A 15,074-nucleotide genomic window follows, 5' to 3' on the forward strand; every position below is an offset into this window, starting at 1 on the left:
TATGATCACAGTGTAGCAGATGCTATCAGGATTACATACAAGGCTAGGGCTTCCGATGCAGGGTCACTATCCGACCAACCCAAAGGATGGCTGCTTCAACTCATCAACAGAAAATTGCTGCAAGCATACATAAGTTCTAAATAATCTGTAAAGTAAATTTAGAAACCGGATTTCCATTCTGAAGGGGATTTGCAAGATGACATCTCGCCGAGTTTGAGCTGACTTTCCGCTTTCGGGTCCCTGGCAGCCGCATTGAGCACTCTTAAGTCTTGTAGATGTCTGCATCGTTCTTCTCAAAATATTCAATGCTTCCAACGCGTGCTATCTGGCTTGAGAAAAGCCACAGTACGTCCTGATAAGAAGAGGAGGGAACGAGTTCGATGTAACTGGCTATATTGTGTTATCAACTGACTGCTAGCTTCTGATCATAGGGTTTCCCTGTGTCTCATGATGCAAGGGCAAACAAACAGAACAAACATCAGGAGCAAGCATGTGATTGCTGAGTCATTGATCAGATAACGATGCTTATGTCATGCTTTCCCGATATAGTAGTGATGCCGAGGCAGATGGAGAGGAAAAATCCTATATGTGCAGAAGGGGTGGTGCAGAGTGGTAATGTATGTCTGGTTTCTGTCTCATTGATTCTGTCTCCTGTTTCTTAACTTTTGTGGTTACCATTGTCATAGCGAAACTCTGCTTATAGATCAGATTGTTGATGTATTCAGACGGGTCAGTCAATCATTGCTCCCTTTCAGACTCAGTGCTTTGCTCCCTAGGCTGCCGCTGTTTATGACTGACTTGTCATTCAAAGTATCCTAAACGTCTATCTACTTCCGTTGATTATCTCTGGGCCGCTGCTGCTCGTAATAAGCATGTTGTCATGGATTCGACCAAGTGCACGCCTTTCTTTTTTCCATTCCAAGGATAACAAACTCGTCCTGACCAAGAAGCCTGGCGAATCTGGTGTCAAGCAGCAGGTTGCGCTCGCGGATATCTGTCGCGCTGCAACCCCGGCGAAATGCCATCTGAATCCGTTCCTTTTTAATGGGCATTTACAGACTGCCTGGACTACCATCAAATTTGACGATGTTCCTGTGTATTACAAGCGCAGGATGTTTGAGGCCGACAGTTCAATGTATAAAGGGCATTTTGCAGTGGATTTTGTCGTTGAGCCGTACGAAACGCCCAAGGACAACGCCGAAGCTACCGATGAAGCGAGGAGATACACTCTACCTTCGGGTCTTCCGGAACGGACGTCTTTCTTCTCAGAAGAGGAGTTCCAAGCTCTGCCTTCAGATGATACGAAGCCCATGCTTGTGCTTCTCCATGGTTTAAGCGGTGGCTCGCACGAGATCTATCTGCGCCATGTACTCGCGCCACTCATTGCAGATGGAAATTGGGAAGCATGTGTGGTCAATTCCAGAGGCTGCTCTCAGACCAAAATTACCACCGGTGTGCTCTACAACGCCCGGGCCACGTGGGATGTTCGTCAAACCGTAAAATGGCTCCGCAAGGCGTTTCCAAATCGACCTCTGTTCGGAATTGGGTTCTCCCTCGGTGCGAATATTCTTGCCAATGTAAGTTGCTCTCAGTTCCCAAATTGAGAGTGAATTAACACTTTCGTGCTCAGTATCTCGGTGAAGAAGGTGATGCATGTCAGCTGAAAGCGGCGGTGCTCTGTGCAAGCCCCTGGAATTTAGATGTCGGCTCGACAAACCTCCAAAAGACGTGGCTCGGACTTGAGGTGTACAGTAGGACGATGGGATCAAGCATGAAGCGACTCTTTGAACAGTGAGTTCAGCGCTGTCAATAGCTATCTTGTTATCCAGGCTGACTGGTCTATATCAGGCATGTTGAAGAAGTGTCAAAGAATCCACGAGTGGACGTGGAGGCAGTCAGGAAGTCCAGATACTTGCATGAATTTGATCGGTAAGACTTCGTGCATTCTCTCAAAACACTTCTTGTCGTCATTCAGTTATTGATCATTCCGTTAGGGCACTGCAATGCGCAACCTGGGGATACCCTACAGAAGGTGCATACTATCGAGACGCAGCATCCATCGATTCCATGCTTGCCATTCGAATCCCATTCTTCACGGTGCAGGCTGAAGATGATCCGGTCGGTTCTGCAATTAATTTTAGGGTTTAACATCGAACTAATCACTTTGTAGGTCGCTTCGGTCGATGCGCTTCCTTTTCAAGAAATGACGCAAACACCTTATGGTGTCATGTTGACTACGTCCTGGGGCGGTCACCTCGGTTGGTTTGAACTTGGTGGAGATAGGTGGTTTGTGAAACCGGTGGGTATCTTGCTACAGACACCAGACGCTTCTATTGACTTTTGAGACAGGTGACAAACTTCCTGAACACCATGGCCAAGGAGATTGACCTCGGGATGCCATTCATAGTTGAGCATCCTGAGAAACTTCCTGGTCGTATCGCAAACCACTTTGATCCGAGCAAAGATCCAGACACGGCGCCCAAGCCAGACTTTGATCCTATGCGGCGCAAATTGGCCTTGAAGATGGTGCAATAAGGGGAACATAAATACAGACTTCTGGCCTGGTTGGGAAGGCCGGTACATGGAGTCATGACTGCCCATTCATGTCACTTTCGGGTAATATATAGACCTGCGGGAACGCCAAATAACCCCATCTAGATACATAAAATTGGTATAGATAGAATAAACTTTTGTACATAGAACGCTCAAGCAAAAGAAACACTCTTTCTCTTTCCTTTTGACTTTGAATCTGATTTAGGTGCAGAAGCATCAGCTTTGGAGTCTTCATTGCCGCCGCTCTTGCGCTTCCGCTTCTGGCGAATTGATTGCTTCGCTTCTTCCTATATCCAGATGTTCTTGTTAGTCAATGCCTCCATGCAGAGCAAGTCCAATCGAGATATCCTGTATGGAAACAATAATGCATAATATATCGACACATACCAATTTGTTCTTCTTTTCGGCATGTCTCGCTTCTGCTTCCTTTCTCTTGGCTTCGCGAATCTCCTCTAGTTGACGCGCCTTCTGCAGCTTGGACTCAATGTGGCCCTCTTGTTCCGCATTGACCATGGCAAGGATAGTCATCATTCCCTCCTATACGTAGGGCAGGTGTCAGTGATTCTCAGCCAAAGCGAGAGACAAAGATTGGAGAACGAGCACACTCACCTGATCATCAACAAAGACCTTTCCCTTCTTCTTGCCCTTTGGCTTCACTACTCCGACAGGTGTGATCATATTCAGCTTCGGGAGGTCAAGTTCTTCTTCTGTATATTCCCTCTTCTTCGTCTTCTTCAATAGTGATGACTCGGTGCGTGCCTTCGACTTCACTTCCTTGGGTGGCGGGCGCTTCGCATTTTTCTTGCTCACTTTCGATGCGGATGAGAGAGGCTTGCTCTTTCCTGAGTCACCCTTGGAGGATGACTTGCCTTTGACTGAAGGCTTATTCGGCGCCATATCTGTTATCTATCGAGATATCGTCTCGCACGTGGGTATGGTGCAGAGGTAATCGAATTTGCGGGTGTCTTTTCGCTTAGGAAGGTTGATAGCGAGAGGAAGACAAGTAGACCAGGATCGTACCAGACAGCTTTCACAGTTACTCGCACCGATAAAATGGGCAAAAATGCGTATATGGAGATTAATTTCTGGAGTTGACCATAGCAAATCTCGATGGTCTCCAAATAACTGCGGACGAAATTTTTCGCAAAAGGAAGGCGGTAGGTCCAACCAGCGAGGATCCCAAACCTCCACTTCCAACCTATCCATCGTCACGCTAACTTGAGTCCGAAAAGGAACGTCGACTTTCAGCGCACCTGTCCCTCCCCCAGCTTGCTGTGTTTAGTCCACGATCACCGGCCACTCCCAAGATGACCATCAATCCCACTTACCTCGCGCAGCGCACGCGCTCCTGTATGTGCAGTCCTTCCCGCACGCGAGACCCCGAGACGATCCGGCGATTCTCTTACAAATTGCCGCGATGTCAGTGGATGAACTGGCCAGTGCTAACGTACATGTTCATGATAGCCGTCAATTGGGCCGATGCAAAGTCTCGCGTCATCCGGTCCTACAGAGAATGGCTCAGAGCGGTCAGTTTGCCCAACCCGCAGCTATACATACTCTGATTTGGCCCATGGATTTCCGTCCATTGAGCTGCTGAAAGCTCTGAGCATTGGCGAATGTTTCTCTACAAGCAAGAAAGGACTAACATAAAACAACGTCGAGGAGAATAGTCCCCCGAGATTCAGACCATGTACTCCTTGAACATCCCCGTATCCGCAATCCGGACGAAGATTCGCCAAGAGTTTGAGAAGCATCGCTACGTCCAGCAGCTGGGTGTTGTTGATGTTTTGTTGTTCCAGAGCMATGCCGAATACCAGGTCAGTCCAGAGGCTACCAATTCACTTAATTCCAAGCCGACGATATGATGCGAACGATATATTCTCCATGGCTTGATCTCATGCCTTGAAATAGCCTTCTTTGGACTTTACTGATGGTATTTCTCTAGGAAACCCTCAACTACTGGAAGCAGCTTTCGCATGTGATGAAATACTTCCGGCCAGAAGAGGAGCCCGGTGCTAGATTACCTCCTAACTTCATCTCTGGCTTCTTGGAAGGCCGCAATTGAATTTCCTTTTCGAGCTTTTTCACTTGCCATGAGTTTCTTCCGTCTTCGGGGCTTGGGGCATTGCGTTGCGTCCCAGATAGAAAGCGGTCATGTAAATATTGTCAGACTAGCAAATTGCAGCTTTTGTTCCTCACATGTTGCATTCATTCTGCCTTGCCAGTACTTGAACAAATCGCAGAGGGCACCGAACTTCTCATGAGCAGACGTTATCACTTGCAGGTCAGCTGCACATCATACACTGCAGAGGGATATCTAATCATTCTATTAAAGACATGTTTACTCCGGTACAATGCCATAGACAACAAAATCGTCCCAATAATGAATACCACGGAAAACTTTTTGCTTCAATATACAACGCCATAAATGTCAAATCCGCCCAAGAAGAGCCATGCATCACGAGGTCATCGTATCAGCCTGGGCAGCATTGAAAGCATCCCGCGCCGATGTGAATTTGTCCGTGACAACATCACAGAGGTCCATCAAAGCCTCCAAGCCCTTCTCCAGGGCTTCAACTGCAGTCGTCGAATCTGCGATATTCCAGTCAGCTCTATCAAATCAGCCTATGTGTGGCAGAATACATACCGTATGTCTGGATACGCAGGTTCATCTTGGCTTCCGAGGGATGCGGGATCGTGTATCCGCAGAATTCAACTTCGGGGCTGAAAGGGGTAGGGGTCAGCCATTGCGACATCTCCGAGAACCAGAATAAGGCCGACTCACTTCTTCATGATGGCGTAACGTAACGCATTCCCTAGAGTATGCCCCTCACCTTCAAACTGAAAAGACGCTGCGGTCTCCGTGGCACCCGGTAACTAAAGAAAATTCAGTAAGCGACCAGTCTCGCGCTGCGCCTCTGACAGGAGCAGAACCGCCAACGACGGGACGCATAACGCACCACGACAATCCGTTTTTCCTCAAGCTCGAACTCCTCCTGTTCATAGTCCTGCTGCTGTTCTAGCTCCTGAGGAGCAGTGTCCACCATGGACTGGTCTTGGTCTTGAGAGTGCACAGAGGCTGGCATGGTGGATATTCGAAGAAAGGGTATGTAGCACGGTTTAGTCGTACAGAGAGTGATAGTTGAATGCGGGCTTCGTCAGCCTGGTCCAGGTGCAGAAGAGTGCGTTGAATGCGCCTCGTCAAAAATTGCTAGCTCAGACCCCTCTGTCTTTGATCGATATGTCTGTTTTCTCCGGTTGTGAACCTTCTTATGCAGTTGTTCTTGTTTCAGAGACCTGGTGGCTTGTAAGCAGTGGAGTACGTTAGCGGCGTCGCGTTCTTAGGTGTTCTTCCGAGAGAGCAGATCGAATCGACGGAGCAAGTGCAAGTGGCTTCGACTGTGAAATATTGTTCCTGAACGCAATTGAGTAGTGACGCCGAGGAGGAAATCCGAGTTGTGCAGTTCTCCAGGTCCCTCATGAGGAAGAAAAAGAGTAAAAATGGTTATCGATAGCAAGCTGACCGCCTTCGGTATTCGGCGAATCTTGGCGGATCATCACGCGTAGAGGTACGGAGTTACCTTCACATACATTCTTTAGAGCTCGAAGAGGAGCTTTACTGCGTCTATACGATGACTGGGTTTGCTCTAACTGATTGATCATTCCAAATATCTACAGTTACAGCAACAGCAGAATTAGCGACGAGGAGTTGCTGTTCGGCCGAACGAACCTACTACCACAGCTTGAACTATCACGTATCGAGAGATACCAAGTTCGACACCCAATCCCATGCTTACCTTCAGCAACTGTGCTGAATGGAGAGATCATTCGGGTTCCGAAAGCGTCAGAACGTGCCATCTACGCTTAGTACAGGATACACACATTCCTACTATACGGAGGACGGAGTACGGAGTACTAGATATCCATGTGATAATGTGAGTGAGACAAGCTCTCCTGCTCATGTTGCAGAGGCCGTCAGGGATGTATGCTGGTTACCTATTGGCTATGCTATTTCCCATATAGTCCAGCTTTCAGTTATCAAACACCTCAAGATCGACCACTACCCCGATTTTGTTGATGTTGTGCAACTGTGGCTTGTCGAGCAAGAACTGTCAATATCTTCAGCAGTCAATGTTTCAGTTCAACTGCAAGTCTGAAGTAGCAGCACGAGCGGTTCTAGCAAGCGATATGACATCGGTCATTCGGGCTCTCAAACAGCCGCGACCTCTTAAGACACCGGGTATTTCCCGTAGATAACATTTATCATAGGGTCGTCATCTGTCTATGGCAAAATTTCCGAAGTGTAAGGATTACGGAGTCCTGACGGGCTGACAGCTGACGATTGCCAGACAATAAAGGAAACTATTGAATTGAAATGGAACAATAGAGGCCCAGTTGAGACCGAGCGGCTGAAATCTGAATATAGTAATAGACGTGTAAACTTTCTGCTATTTAGAGTAGATCTAAGATTAAGATCGGCTCAAATATGGATTTCTCAACGCAAAGACCACTGGCCAACTGCTGTGACATGCCCGTGGGCCATGACACGAGTCCTCGGGCTCTGGGCGTGAGGAATAGGTCTGTGCAGACTCATGAACACTTGGCACGGTGTTCTACCAGTACCTGAGGATGATTCTCACTACTGAATGGGTAATGATAATGAAGAACCCAGAGAAGCATGGTATTTATGATTTAATCAGCCCATTTGGATTTGAAGGATTAGTTTGCGCTTTGCGCGGACTGGGGGCCAAATCAATTCTGCATCCATCAAGGCGATGGTCGTGTTCCTAAGTTCATATTTCCCCAAGACCGTGATATATCCGTAATTTCACTAGGAACACTTATGGGTCGAATAAATCACTAGTGCATCCATCTTGCACGTAGTGCGACTGTGCTAACTTGCTAAGGTTGGCCTAGAATAATTTCCCAGAGGTTTGGATCATGGATTATTCATCTACTATCTGCGTCGTACTTTTTTTGACCTGTCACAATCCCAATGAATTTATAAGCTGATTGGCGGATAGTACCATGTCCCGTAAAAGGATTCACTAACGCTTGAGACAGACTTTGTACGTTATGTGACTTGATAAGGGTCCAACACAAGTTTGGATGGCTCGAGTATACTTTCGACTCTGTACATTGATCTCTACAGGTAGATATCACATGATAGTGATCTTTGTGCGTCGCTCCATAGCAAGGTTTATAGCTAAAATAATTTAGGCATTGACAGGGTTTGCAAGTTTGCTTATATCTATTTGCATATTAGCCATGAACCACTTTCCACTACGATTACGCTACTGTCAGAGCCCTAGCTCAATAATCAACGACCGCTGCAACGAGAACAGGGATTGGCTCCCTTCCTGCATATACTAGATCGATCCGTGCGTCGATATCTTAGCTCAGCAATAAAAGTAGGCCGCATGGTCAAAAGTACTTGTCAGAAGTAATCATTTTCCGCTAAAATAGCTTTGAGTTTCTACCACTATCCCAGGTACAATGAATGTTAATGCCCGAACCTATAATTTTCAATGTTGCACCCGCACTGACTCCTGAAATGGACTAGCATTCCTGGAGGAAAGTTGGCGGACCGCACGAGGCATGGGTCTGTGTACAGCGAATAGATAAAGGGCCATATTGTTGGGCAAGACGCGCACATTCGATTGACTCAGAATCCCTGGCGAAGCTCGATGCACGGATGTTAGATATATATGACCTCGCGGGGAATATCAAGAGAGAAGCAGCCGAGGTAACAGCATCTGCAAGATCTCGATGAAACTAGGGATGCCTAGTATCCGGGTTCATTGGGGCGAGCAACCTGACGAGCAAGAACAGTTGACTGTTTTTGAAGCCCATGCTACATCAAGTTGACACGGATACTATATCTAGGTAAAGATGATAAAGGTGATTGTGTCCATTCAGATTGGCGTTCTGATGGTGGTCAAGATCAGGAAGAGCAGATCTATGCATAAATTAGTCCCTCGTGGGCATGGTCCTTGACAGACAGCCCGGTTTATTGGAGCAATTTCTTTTGTCTCACAGTCATCTCAGTATTTAATGCAGTATTTAATGTCAGGAAGACTCACACAAAGACTCTGATGATATTAATTTCTCTTGCAAGAAGGAACCTCAAAAATGACCATGCGAAAGCACATGGCGCGAGAAACTTAAACAACAAATGCTTGGGTCTGGGGATTTGATTGGAGGACTTGAAGGGTCCTGGTGATGGACACTGGTGTCGCAGATTTCGTCGCCCTGGCTCGCCACAGGGGAAAGAGGGGCAGTATTTGTGTGTACTGTAACTGATTAGGAATGGACTGGATCAGTATATGTTTGAGAAATGTTTGCTACTACGGAGTACTCTGTGGATAGGTGACTCTCGCTGCCCCCTGGTTTTTGAAGGGTAAGCTCGCGTAATTATTTTGTTGTCATTCAGTGAACTATGAGCATACCCAGTAATTCATTGCTCGGAAGTCGACTCGGCAGAAACCTGGACACCATACCGTTTGTTATCTTGAAGATATGCCTCATAAGTAAATCCGTTGAGAATGTACTTCCTATCTTAGTTACTTGATACCAAGCTGTCGAATGTCGATGCTGGGTCGACGCTAGGTCCCCCATTACTGCCAGAGGCGGGAAGCCAGGATGGGGTCAGGCCGTCAGACCTTAAGGTGTTCCAGATCTCAATTTGTATAATACCTTAGGTGTCCCTATATTTTGTCCTGCTGTTCAGGTTGCAAACCGAACCACGATTCTGTAAACACGCCGTTTACTTGGCTTTGACTTGAGGCCGACATACCTAGTTTTGCTCCCTAACAGCTACATTTGCTGATTAAGTTTAATATATATAGTTATATATGGTATGATATCTCCGACTGAGATACGAATCGCATCCCAGGATGGATTGGGGAAAGTTGGGTGTCTTAGTTGTCACATCATTGACGGACAAAGCCCTGGGCAGAAACAAACCATGTCTCAGAATGCTCCAATAGAGTCTCATCCCAAACTCTCATTGTCTCCACTCACCCTTTGCCCTGACAATCAGGAGGAAATAATAGTAACACATTGAAACAAATTAAGCACATATCTCTTGATCTCAGCTTCTGGTATGTTCAACTCAAAGTATTATACAATATCAATAGATGCCATTAAAATATTCAGTACAGAGTACTTAGGGAGTATGTGATGGGTGTATGAGTAGTCTAGCAACATGGATAAGGATACCCAATAATCCAGGAATTTCATCCATTTAATCCCTTACGGGGCACAGTACTTTGAATCTCAGAGATGTTTTAAAATTATCCGTCAGAATCAAGTGGTCACAGCTTGGCTGGTTTCATCCCCACATGCTCCTCTTCCCCTTCTCCATAGTTATTAGTTAGTCCACACTCCCGTAGCCTCATGTTGTAAACTTGTATCCATCAGAGGCTGCTCCATATTCCCATATCCTCCTGTCAGCCTCTTTGAGAGTCGCCCAGCCCCTCTTTAATTATATTATTCCTCTTTAGTAGCTGAGCACATTTTCTCCTTCTCCTGACCTTTGCTTTCCATCCATATCCAAGTGGTCAAACACTGCCATACAAGTTTAGAACGCCAACAGTGTCCGTGATTGATCCACTTTTGTATTAGATAGTATGCTTCATTTTGTTTCTTCTTATTATTTTTCATCTTGATTTTCGTCATTATCATTATTATTATTTTGTTGCCTCCTCTCAGTCCGTCGTCTTATATCTGTCATCCAGTCATACCTGTCTTTGTCCTTAGTTCTGTCTTTCCTCTCCTCTTCCCCCTTTGACCTTTCTCAAAATCACCTGTCAATTTATTTCTTCTTTCTTCTTTTCCCTTTTTCGCATATTTTAGCCTTGTATTTGTTCTCCCTCTCCCTTTTAGGCAACTTGCCTGTTTGCCTGCATACTAGTTGGCCAGACCTATCGAGATCCCTGTGCAATTTCTCTCGCTTGTTGCTCTGGATCGATCTCCAACCTGACCGACCCTGTCGGCGCCGTCACACTGCCGCCAGCCAGCTTTACTTAACCGCCCTCCCCGAAAGTATCTGACCACTTCGTGGCACACTTCCAACAGCTTTTTTCTTTTCGATTCATGCTCCTTTTGGGCCTGGATCATATCTCTCGGTACCGCGACTCGTCGCTCGTCTTCTTGTCTCTCCTTTTGACTTGGTAGTGGCGGTGCTCTGCTTGTCGCTGTCTGTTTTCGGGTTGCTTTTTCTGGGTATTTGTTGGCTAGGCAGCTTTCACTTTTCGAAAAGAGCAAAAGCCCAGCATAGCCGCTGACCACCGCCGCGCTCTCCCATCGGCGCGCCATTCCACTTTACGCCAACAAGTTACCAACAGCCGGAGTCGATTCTCTTAACGGAAGACTGTTCGACGATTTTCGGGACCTTTTGATATCACCTCTCCTCGACCATCGAATCAACATCATTATAGATACGACGCCTATACTCACTGACTGCGGCACGGCCCCATACCTTCTCTAGACTCTCCGAACTTCAACCAGCGATATATACAGAGTACAACCCACATACTCTTGATTGTTCCGCACCGTCTTGCTCCGTCCGCGAACCCGTCTGACTTACCGAGAACAACAAGTCCGCTATTCAATCAATCGGGATCACTGTCCGTTCCTTAACATTCCATATAAACATTTAGTCTTCCGGGATATTCTTAATCAGACTTTATACTATCATGTCTACGGCGGTTGCACCTGCTACAGCCGCTCCATTGCCGTCGCCGCATATGAATCGCGATCCGAGTCCAAAAAATTGCCCGACCCTGGCACCGACAACGACAAGTTCCCACTCCAGTTTGACCCCTCCACGAGCATCTGGCGTCTCACAAGATGGATCTGCCGCGAAAGGTTCATCACCGGGACGAAAGCACACATCACCATCGTAAGTGCCTCGACTTCGCTCGTGCAAATGCCTTATAATAAGCAAAACGGGTGATCATGGGGGTTTGCTAACACTAATTTTTTTTCTCCTCCGTCTAGATCACAAAACGGAAGTATCCCTCCCAAGGTGATAGTGAAAAAGGAGCCGCCATCCTCGCCTGCTATGCAAACTCAGGCCCACACTCGGCCCCGACCCCGAAAGCTGGACCTCTCCACGAGCCTCCCGACTGCGGGAGGTCTTTCAGCTCGCGCTGCTGGCGGTCCCATGACTGCCCGTGACGGAGTTACCATGCATGACGTTGGGATCGCGTGTTTGTCACCTGGGTTTCAGACTCACGATCCAATTATGAGGGAGCAGCTTCAAAGGAGTCTTTCCGTGCGAGACCAGCAGAGGTCCATCATAGAATCTCGGTTGCACAAGTCGGCCAAGGATGACGGCCCGGATGGTGTTAAACCGTCGGAGTCAAACTCATTTGGTGCCCCGAGAACGGGCGCCTCCAAGCGTAGACCTCCGCCCGGTCTGTCAATCGTACCTCCGTCTGCTGCGCAATTTGCCAACGAGCGTGTCATTCAATCGGCACCGCTGCATCAAACCTTTACCGGTCGATACCAAGCGCAGCCGCTGACTCGGCACGTTGTGAACCAGAGTCCTACCCTCGGGTCAACTTCTCACATTCACCATGTCCCTGCTACTCAAACAAATAATCGCCTTCCCCCGCTATCTGATGTCTTTGGCTCTGAAGCCCTAGGCTCCCGTGATCGGGACACTAGTCGCGGCACATACTATCAGGCTGTTTCAGGCGCAAATCCGTCACAACCCAATAACCTTCCGCCGTTACCATCTCCCAGAATGCCTGGATCTGCGGCGCAAGCGCAAGGTCGACCTCGGGAATACCGATCCGCAGAGGAGGCCGTCCATGAATTAGCTGGTGGACGTGAGGAGCTTCTACCACGCATTGTTCACTATGGCGGCCACCAGCCTCCAACTCCACCGTCTCCTCACGTGCCTAACGGACAAACCAAGTCGCGAACTAGTACAGACGCTGCGCCTTCAGCGCCCCATCCGCCTGTCCAGCCTGTATTACAGTCAACCGAGGGAACTGCTCGCCGACGCCCGAGAAGTGAATATGAACAGGATAACGGAAGTCCTCCCTTGGGTCACGGCCCCGAACCTCACTATCGACCTAATCCCGCTCTAGCTTCTAGCGCAAACACCACTTACGGGGCTTTTGGTGCAGGCAGAGACTCTCCCGAGACACAACGGAGAAAGAAGGAGGAGTTTCTCAGTCTGTGTGCCAGGGCTTGGGATCTCTTTCATTCATGAAGCATGATCATCTGGGACCTATCGTATCCCGTCATTCCGTCGGATGCTATTCGCTTGTTTCAGCTTTGGGCATAATCCTAGGAGTCAGATGTTGCGGGCTCAGATCCTCTGCATCTCGAACAAGAACGGAACGAGTCTAACTTGGGAGCAGACTTGGCATACTGAGATTCATAACAGCTGAAAATCGGACAGGCACGAAGCTTTTTGACTGAATGAGATTAGTCAGTTGAGATTGATGATTGCGAGACTTACGACTTATCCTTACGAACTCTTTCAAACCTCCCCGATACCAAAGCCGGAAATGTTATCATTTCTGACTTGCTTCCTGGGCCTCTTCTTTCCACCTTTTTCAGGCTGCTGTTCACTGGCGTTGGATCTTTTGGATTGGGTGCTGGGAAATGTCAACGTTGCACAATACTATGTCCATATCTGTTCTTCCCTTCCACCGATATCATTGCTGGCATTTGTCGCCGCTGATTTGGTCTTCTTTTTGTGATACCATTGTTCTTGTCACCATTTTCTTATTTTCCATTTCGACATAGCATTTTCATCAGACAAAGCTCATTTTCCCTTTTTCCTTAAACTTATTTTTCTTGTCCTGAATCTTACAGTAATGCCCGGCGCAGATCAATCCTCTCGAACCAGAACTGGTGATAATTCGAGAGAGACGTCATCTTGCATTTTTATAGCACAATTAGTGCGGACTGGTAGATCCAGTCAAACTTTAATAATGAGTTCTCATGATCATTTCCGTGATCTATTCAGAGTTCAGATGCAAGCTTTCACAGAAGAAATCATGTAGAAGGAAACAAACGGTTTCGCCATAAAGCATTGATGGATTGAAGATATGGGCACAATGTCTCTTAAGCAAGCCGTCTGCGTTTACCGCCCCCGCCATCATTGTAAGACGTGGAATCATGCTCCAGTCCACGTCGCTCCATAGGCATTTCCTTCCTCTCCTTAGCAGTCAACTTCTTCTGCCTTCTCTCGAGTGCCTTCACACGTTGCCTAGAGCCCATGCTCTCATACTTCTTAAGTAACACCTGCTTCTTGAGGTCCGACTTCTTGAGGAAGTACGGGTTACTCTTCTTTCCTTCGCGAATGAGGTCCTTCTCTCGTTTCTTGTGTTCCGCTAATACCTCCTTCTCCCTTCTTCTGTTTTCAATTGTGCGCAGACGGTCCGCAGCCGACCGGATATCACGCTTCAAGGCTTCCTTCTGTCTCGGATCCTTGGTCTTTGCGAGCTTCTCCTTCATTTCCTTGAGCTCCGCAGCGCGGTAATCGTCCAAGAAGGCGTACGCGCTTTGGGAAGCTTCACTACGACCGCTTTGGCTGCGTACCGTGGGATCGAAACGCGGGTCCCGCGATTTGAGGGCCGCCGGCGGCTCGATGATGGTGCGCTTGCGGGTAACGGGATGTTTGGATGACTGCACCATCGGTGCGTGTTTGGAGGAGCGGGAATGCTTCTCCGTGTCTTTCGACTTTGAGGATCCCTGTCGTTTCTGTTCGCGGGCTTCGCGGATCCGCGCGCGAATGTCGTCTAACGGGGAGGCAGCTGCGGGTTCTCCATCATTTGCTGTTGACTGCGAGGGTTTGGATTTGCGCTTGGCTTTGGGGCCTAATGAGGCTTGCGCTTTGGCGAGTGCGCCGAAAGAGATATTGCTTAATGAAGCCTGCACATCGTCTTGGCCGTCGTCGCTGTCTTCGTCGTCCTCGTCATCTTCCTCGTTTTCATCGCTCATGGCATCTGACTCGTCTTGGGACTGATGATGACTTTAGAAACGTGGGATGCCTGGCGCAAAGTTTTGGAAGGCTTACCTCAGAGCCATCGTCCCCTTCTGAGCTATCATCGCTAAGATCCGATCCTGATTCCTCAACCCCTTCATCATTACTTTCCGACTCGGATGCAGACGCTTCCGAGTAAACCTCTTCGTCCTCGTCTGGTAGAGCTCGTACTCGTCGGTTGAGAAGATCAGAAACAGCCATCCTCTTCAGTGGCTTCAGTTCGATACGTGTATCGGAGAATGGACTGCAGCAAAGTATAAGAGCGCAGTAACCAGCTGTGCTTCGAATACTCTGCGGCGGTGAAGACCACCGCAGAAAAAGTCGATTATACTGCCACCAGATAAGGCGGTGAGCTCGGCGGCGGGACTCTCGTTGGCCGCTTTTCTTTCCGCGCGGCGATTGTCTGTTGTCGCCTTTTGATTTGCCGTTCTTCCAACCATGCAAGCGCAGTCAATCTTTATCATTCTTTCTTTCCTTACGTATAGCGTCAATTCTTAGTCCGCTTCAT

General features: G+C 47.9%; 6 protein-coding genes across 6 annotated transcripts; 3 read left to right on the top strand and 3 right to left on the bottom strand.

Annotated features, from left to right (window-relative positions):
* Positions 1–872: 872 nt before the first annotated feature.
* Asppvi_008881 (putative hydrolase, alpha/beta fold family) lies at positions 873–2,535 on the top strand (the record flags this gene model as incomplete). The annotated part of the gene is made up of 6 exons (XM_043304746.1): positions 873–1,577; positions 1,631–1,791; positions 1,849–1,929; positions 1,995–2,118; positions 2,171–2,299; positions 2,350–2,535. 6 exons carry the CDS (start codon positions 873–875, stop codon positions 2,533–2,535), a joined length of 1,386 nt encoding a protein of 461 aa, XP_043160681.1.
* Positions 2,536–2,705: 170 nt separating this feature from the next.
* loc1 lies at positions 2,706–3,450 on the bottom strand (the record flags this gene model as incomplete). Its single annotated transcript, XM_043304747.1, has 3 exons — positions 2,706–2,840; positions 2,941–3,090; positions 3,163–3,450. The coding sequence occupies 3 exons, from the start codon at positions 3,448–3,450 to the stop codon at positions 2,706–2,708; spliced, it is 573 nt and encodes a 190-aa protein (XP_043160682.1).
* A 410-nt stretch (positions 3,451–3,860) lies between these two features.
* On the top strand, positions 3,861–4,618 carry Asppvi_008883 (putative NADH-ubiquinone oxidoreductase B14 subunit; the record flags this gene model as incomplete). The annotated part of the gene is made up of 4 exons (XM_043304748.1): positions 3,861–3,903; positions 4,018–4,079; positions 4,224–4,370; positions 4,499–4,618. 4 exons carry the CDS (start codon positions 3,861–3,863, stop codon positions 4,616–4,618), a joined length of 372 nt encoding a protein of 123 aa, XP_043160683.1.
* A 393-nt stretch (positions 4,619–5,011) lies between these two features.
* Positions 5,012–5,639, bottom strand: Asppvi_008884 (DNA-directed RNA polymerase core subunit RPC19; the record flags this gene model as incomplete). Its single annotated transcript, XM_043304749.1, has 4 exons — positions 5,012–5,145; positions 5,201–5,277; positions 5,339–5,430; positions 5,514–5,639. 4 exons carry the CDS (start codon positions 5,637–5,639, stop codon positions 5,012–5,014), a joined length of 429 nt encoding a protein of 142 aa, XP_043160684.1.
* Positions 5,640–11,252: 5,613 nt separating this feature from the next.
* Asppvi_008885 (uncharacterized protein) lies at positions 11,253–12,781 on the top strand (the record flags this gene model as incomplete). Its single annotated transcript, XM_043304750.1, has 2 exons — positions 11,253–11,458; positions 11,557–12,781. 2 exons carry the CDS (start codon positions 11,253–11,255, stop codon positions 12,779–12,781), a joined length of 1,431 nt encoding a protein of 476 aa, XP_043160685.1.
* Positions 12,782–13,644: 863 nt separating this feature from the next.
* Positions 13,645–14,767, bottom strand: rrp36 (putative pre-rRNA processing protein; the record flags this gene model as incomplete). Its single annotated transcript, XM_043304751.1, has 2 exons — positions 13,645–14,544; positions 14,600–14,767. The coding sequence occupies 2 exons, from the start codon at positions 14,765–14,767 to the stop codon at positions 13,645–13,647; spliced, it is 1,068 nt and encodes a 355-aa protein (XP_043160686.1).
* Positions 14,768–15,074: the final 307 nt, after the last annotated feature.

This window comes from Aspergillus pseudoviridinutans (genome assembly GCF_018340605.1).
Source record: "Aspergillus pseudoviridinutans IFM 55266 DNA, scaffold_6, whole genome shotgun sequence".
In the NCBI taxonomy this organism is placed as follows: domain Eukaryota; kingdom Fungi; phylum Ascomycota; class Eurotiomycetes; order Eurotiales; family Aspergillaceae; genus Aspergillus; species Aspergillus pseudoviridinutans.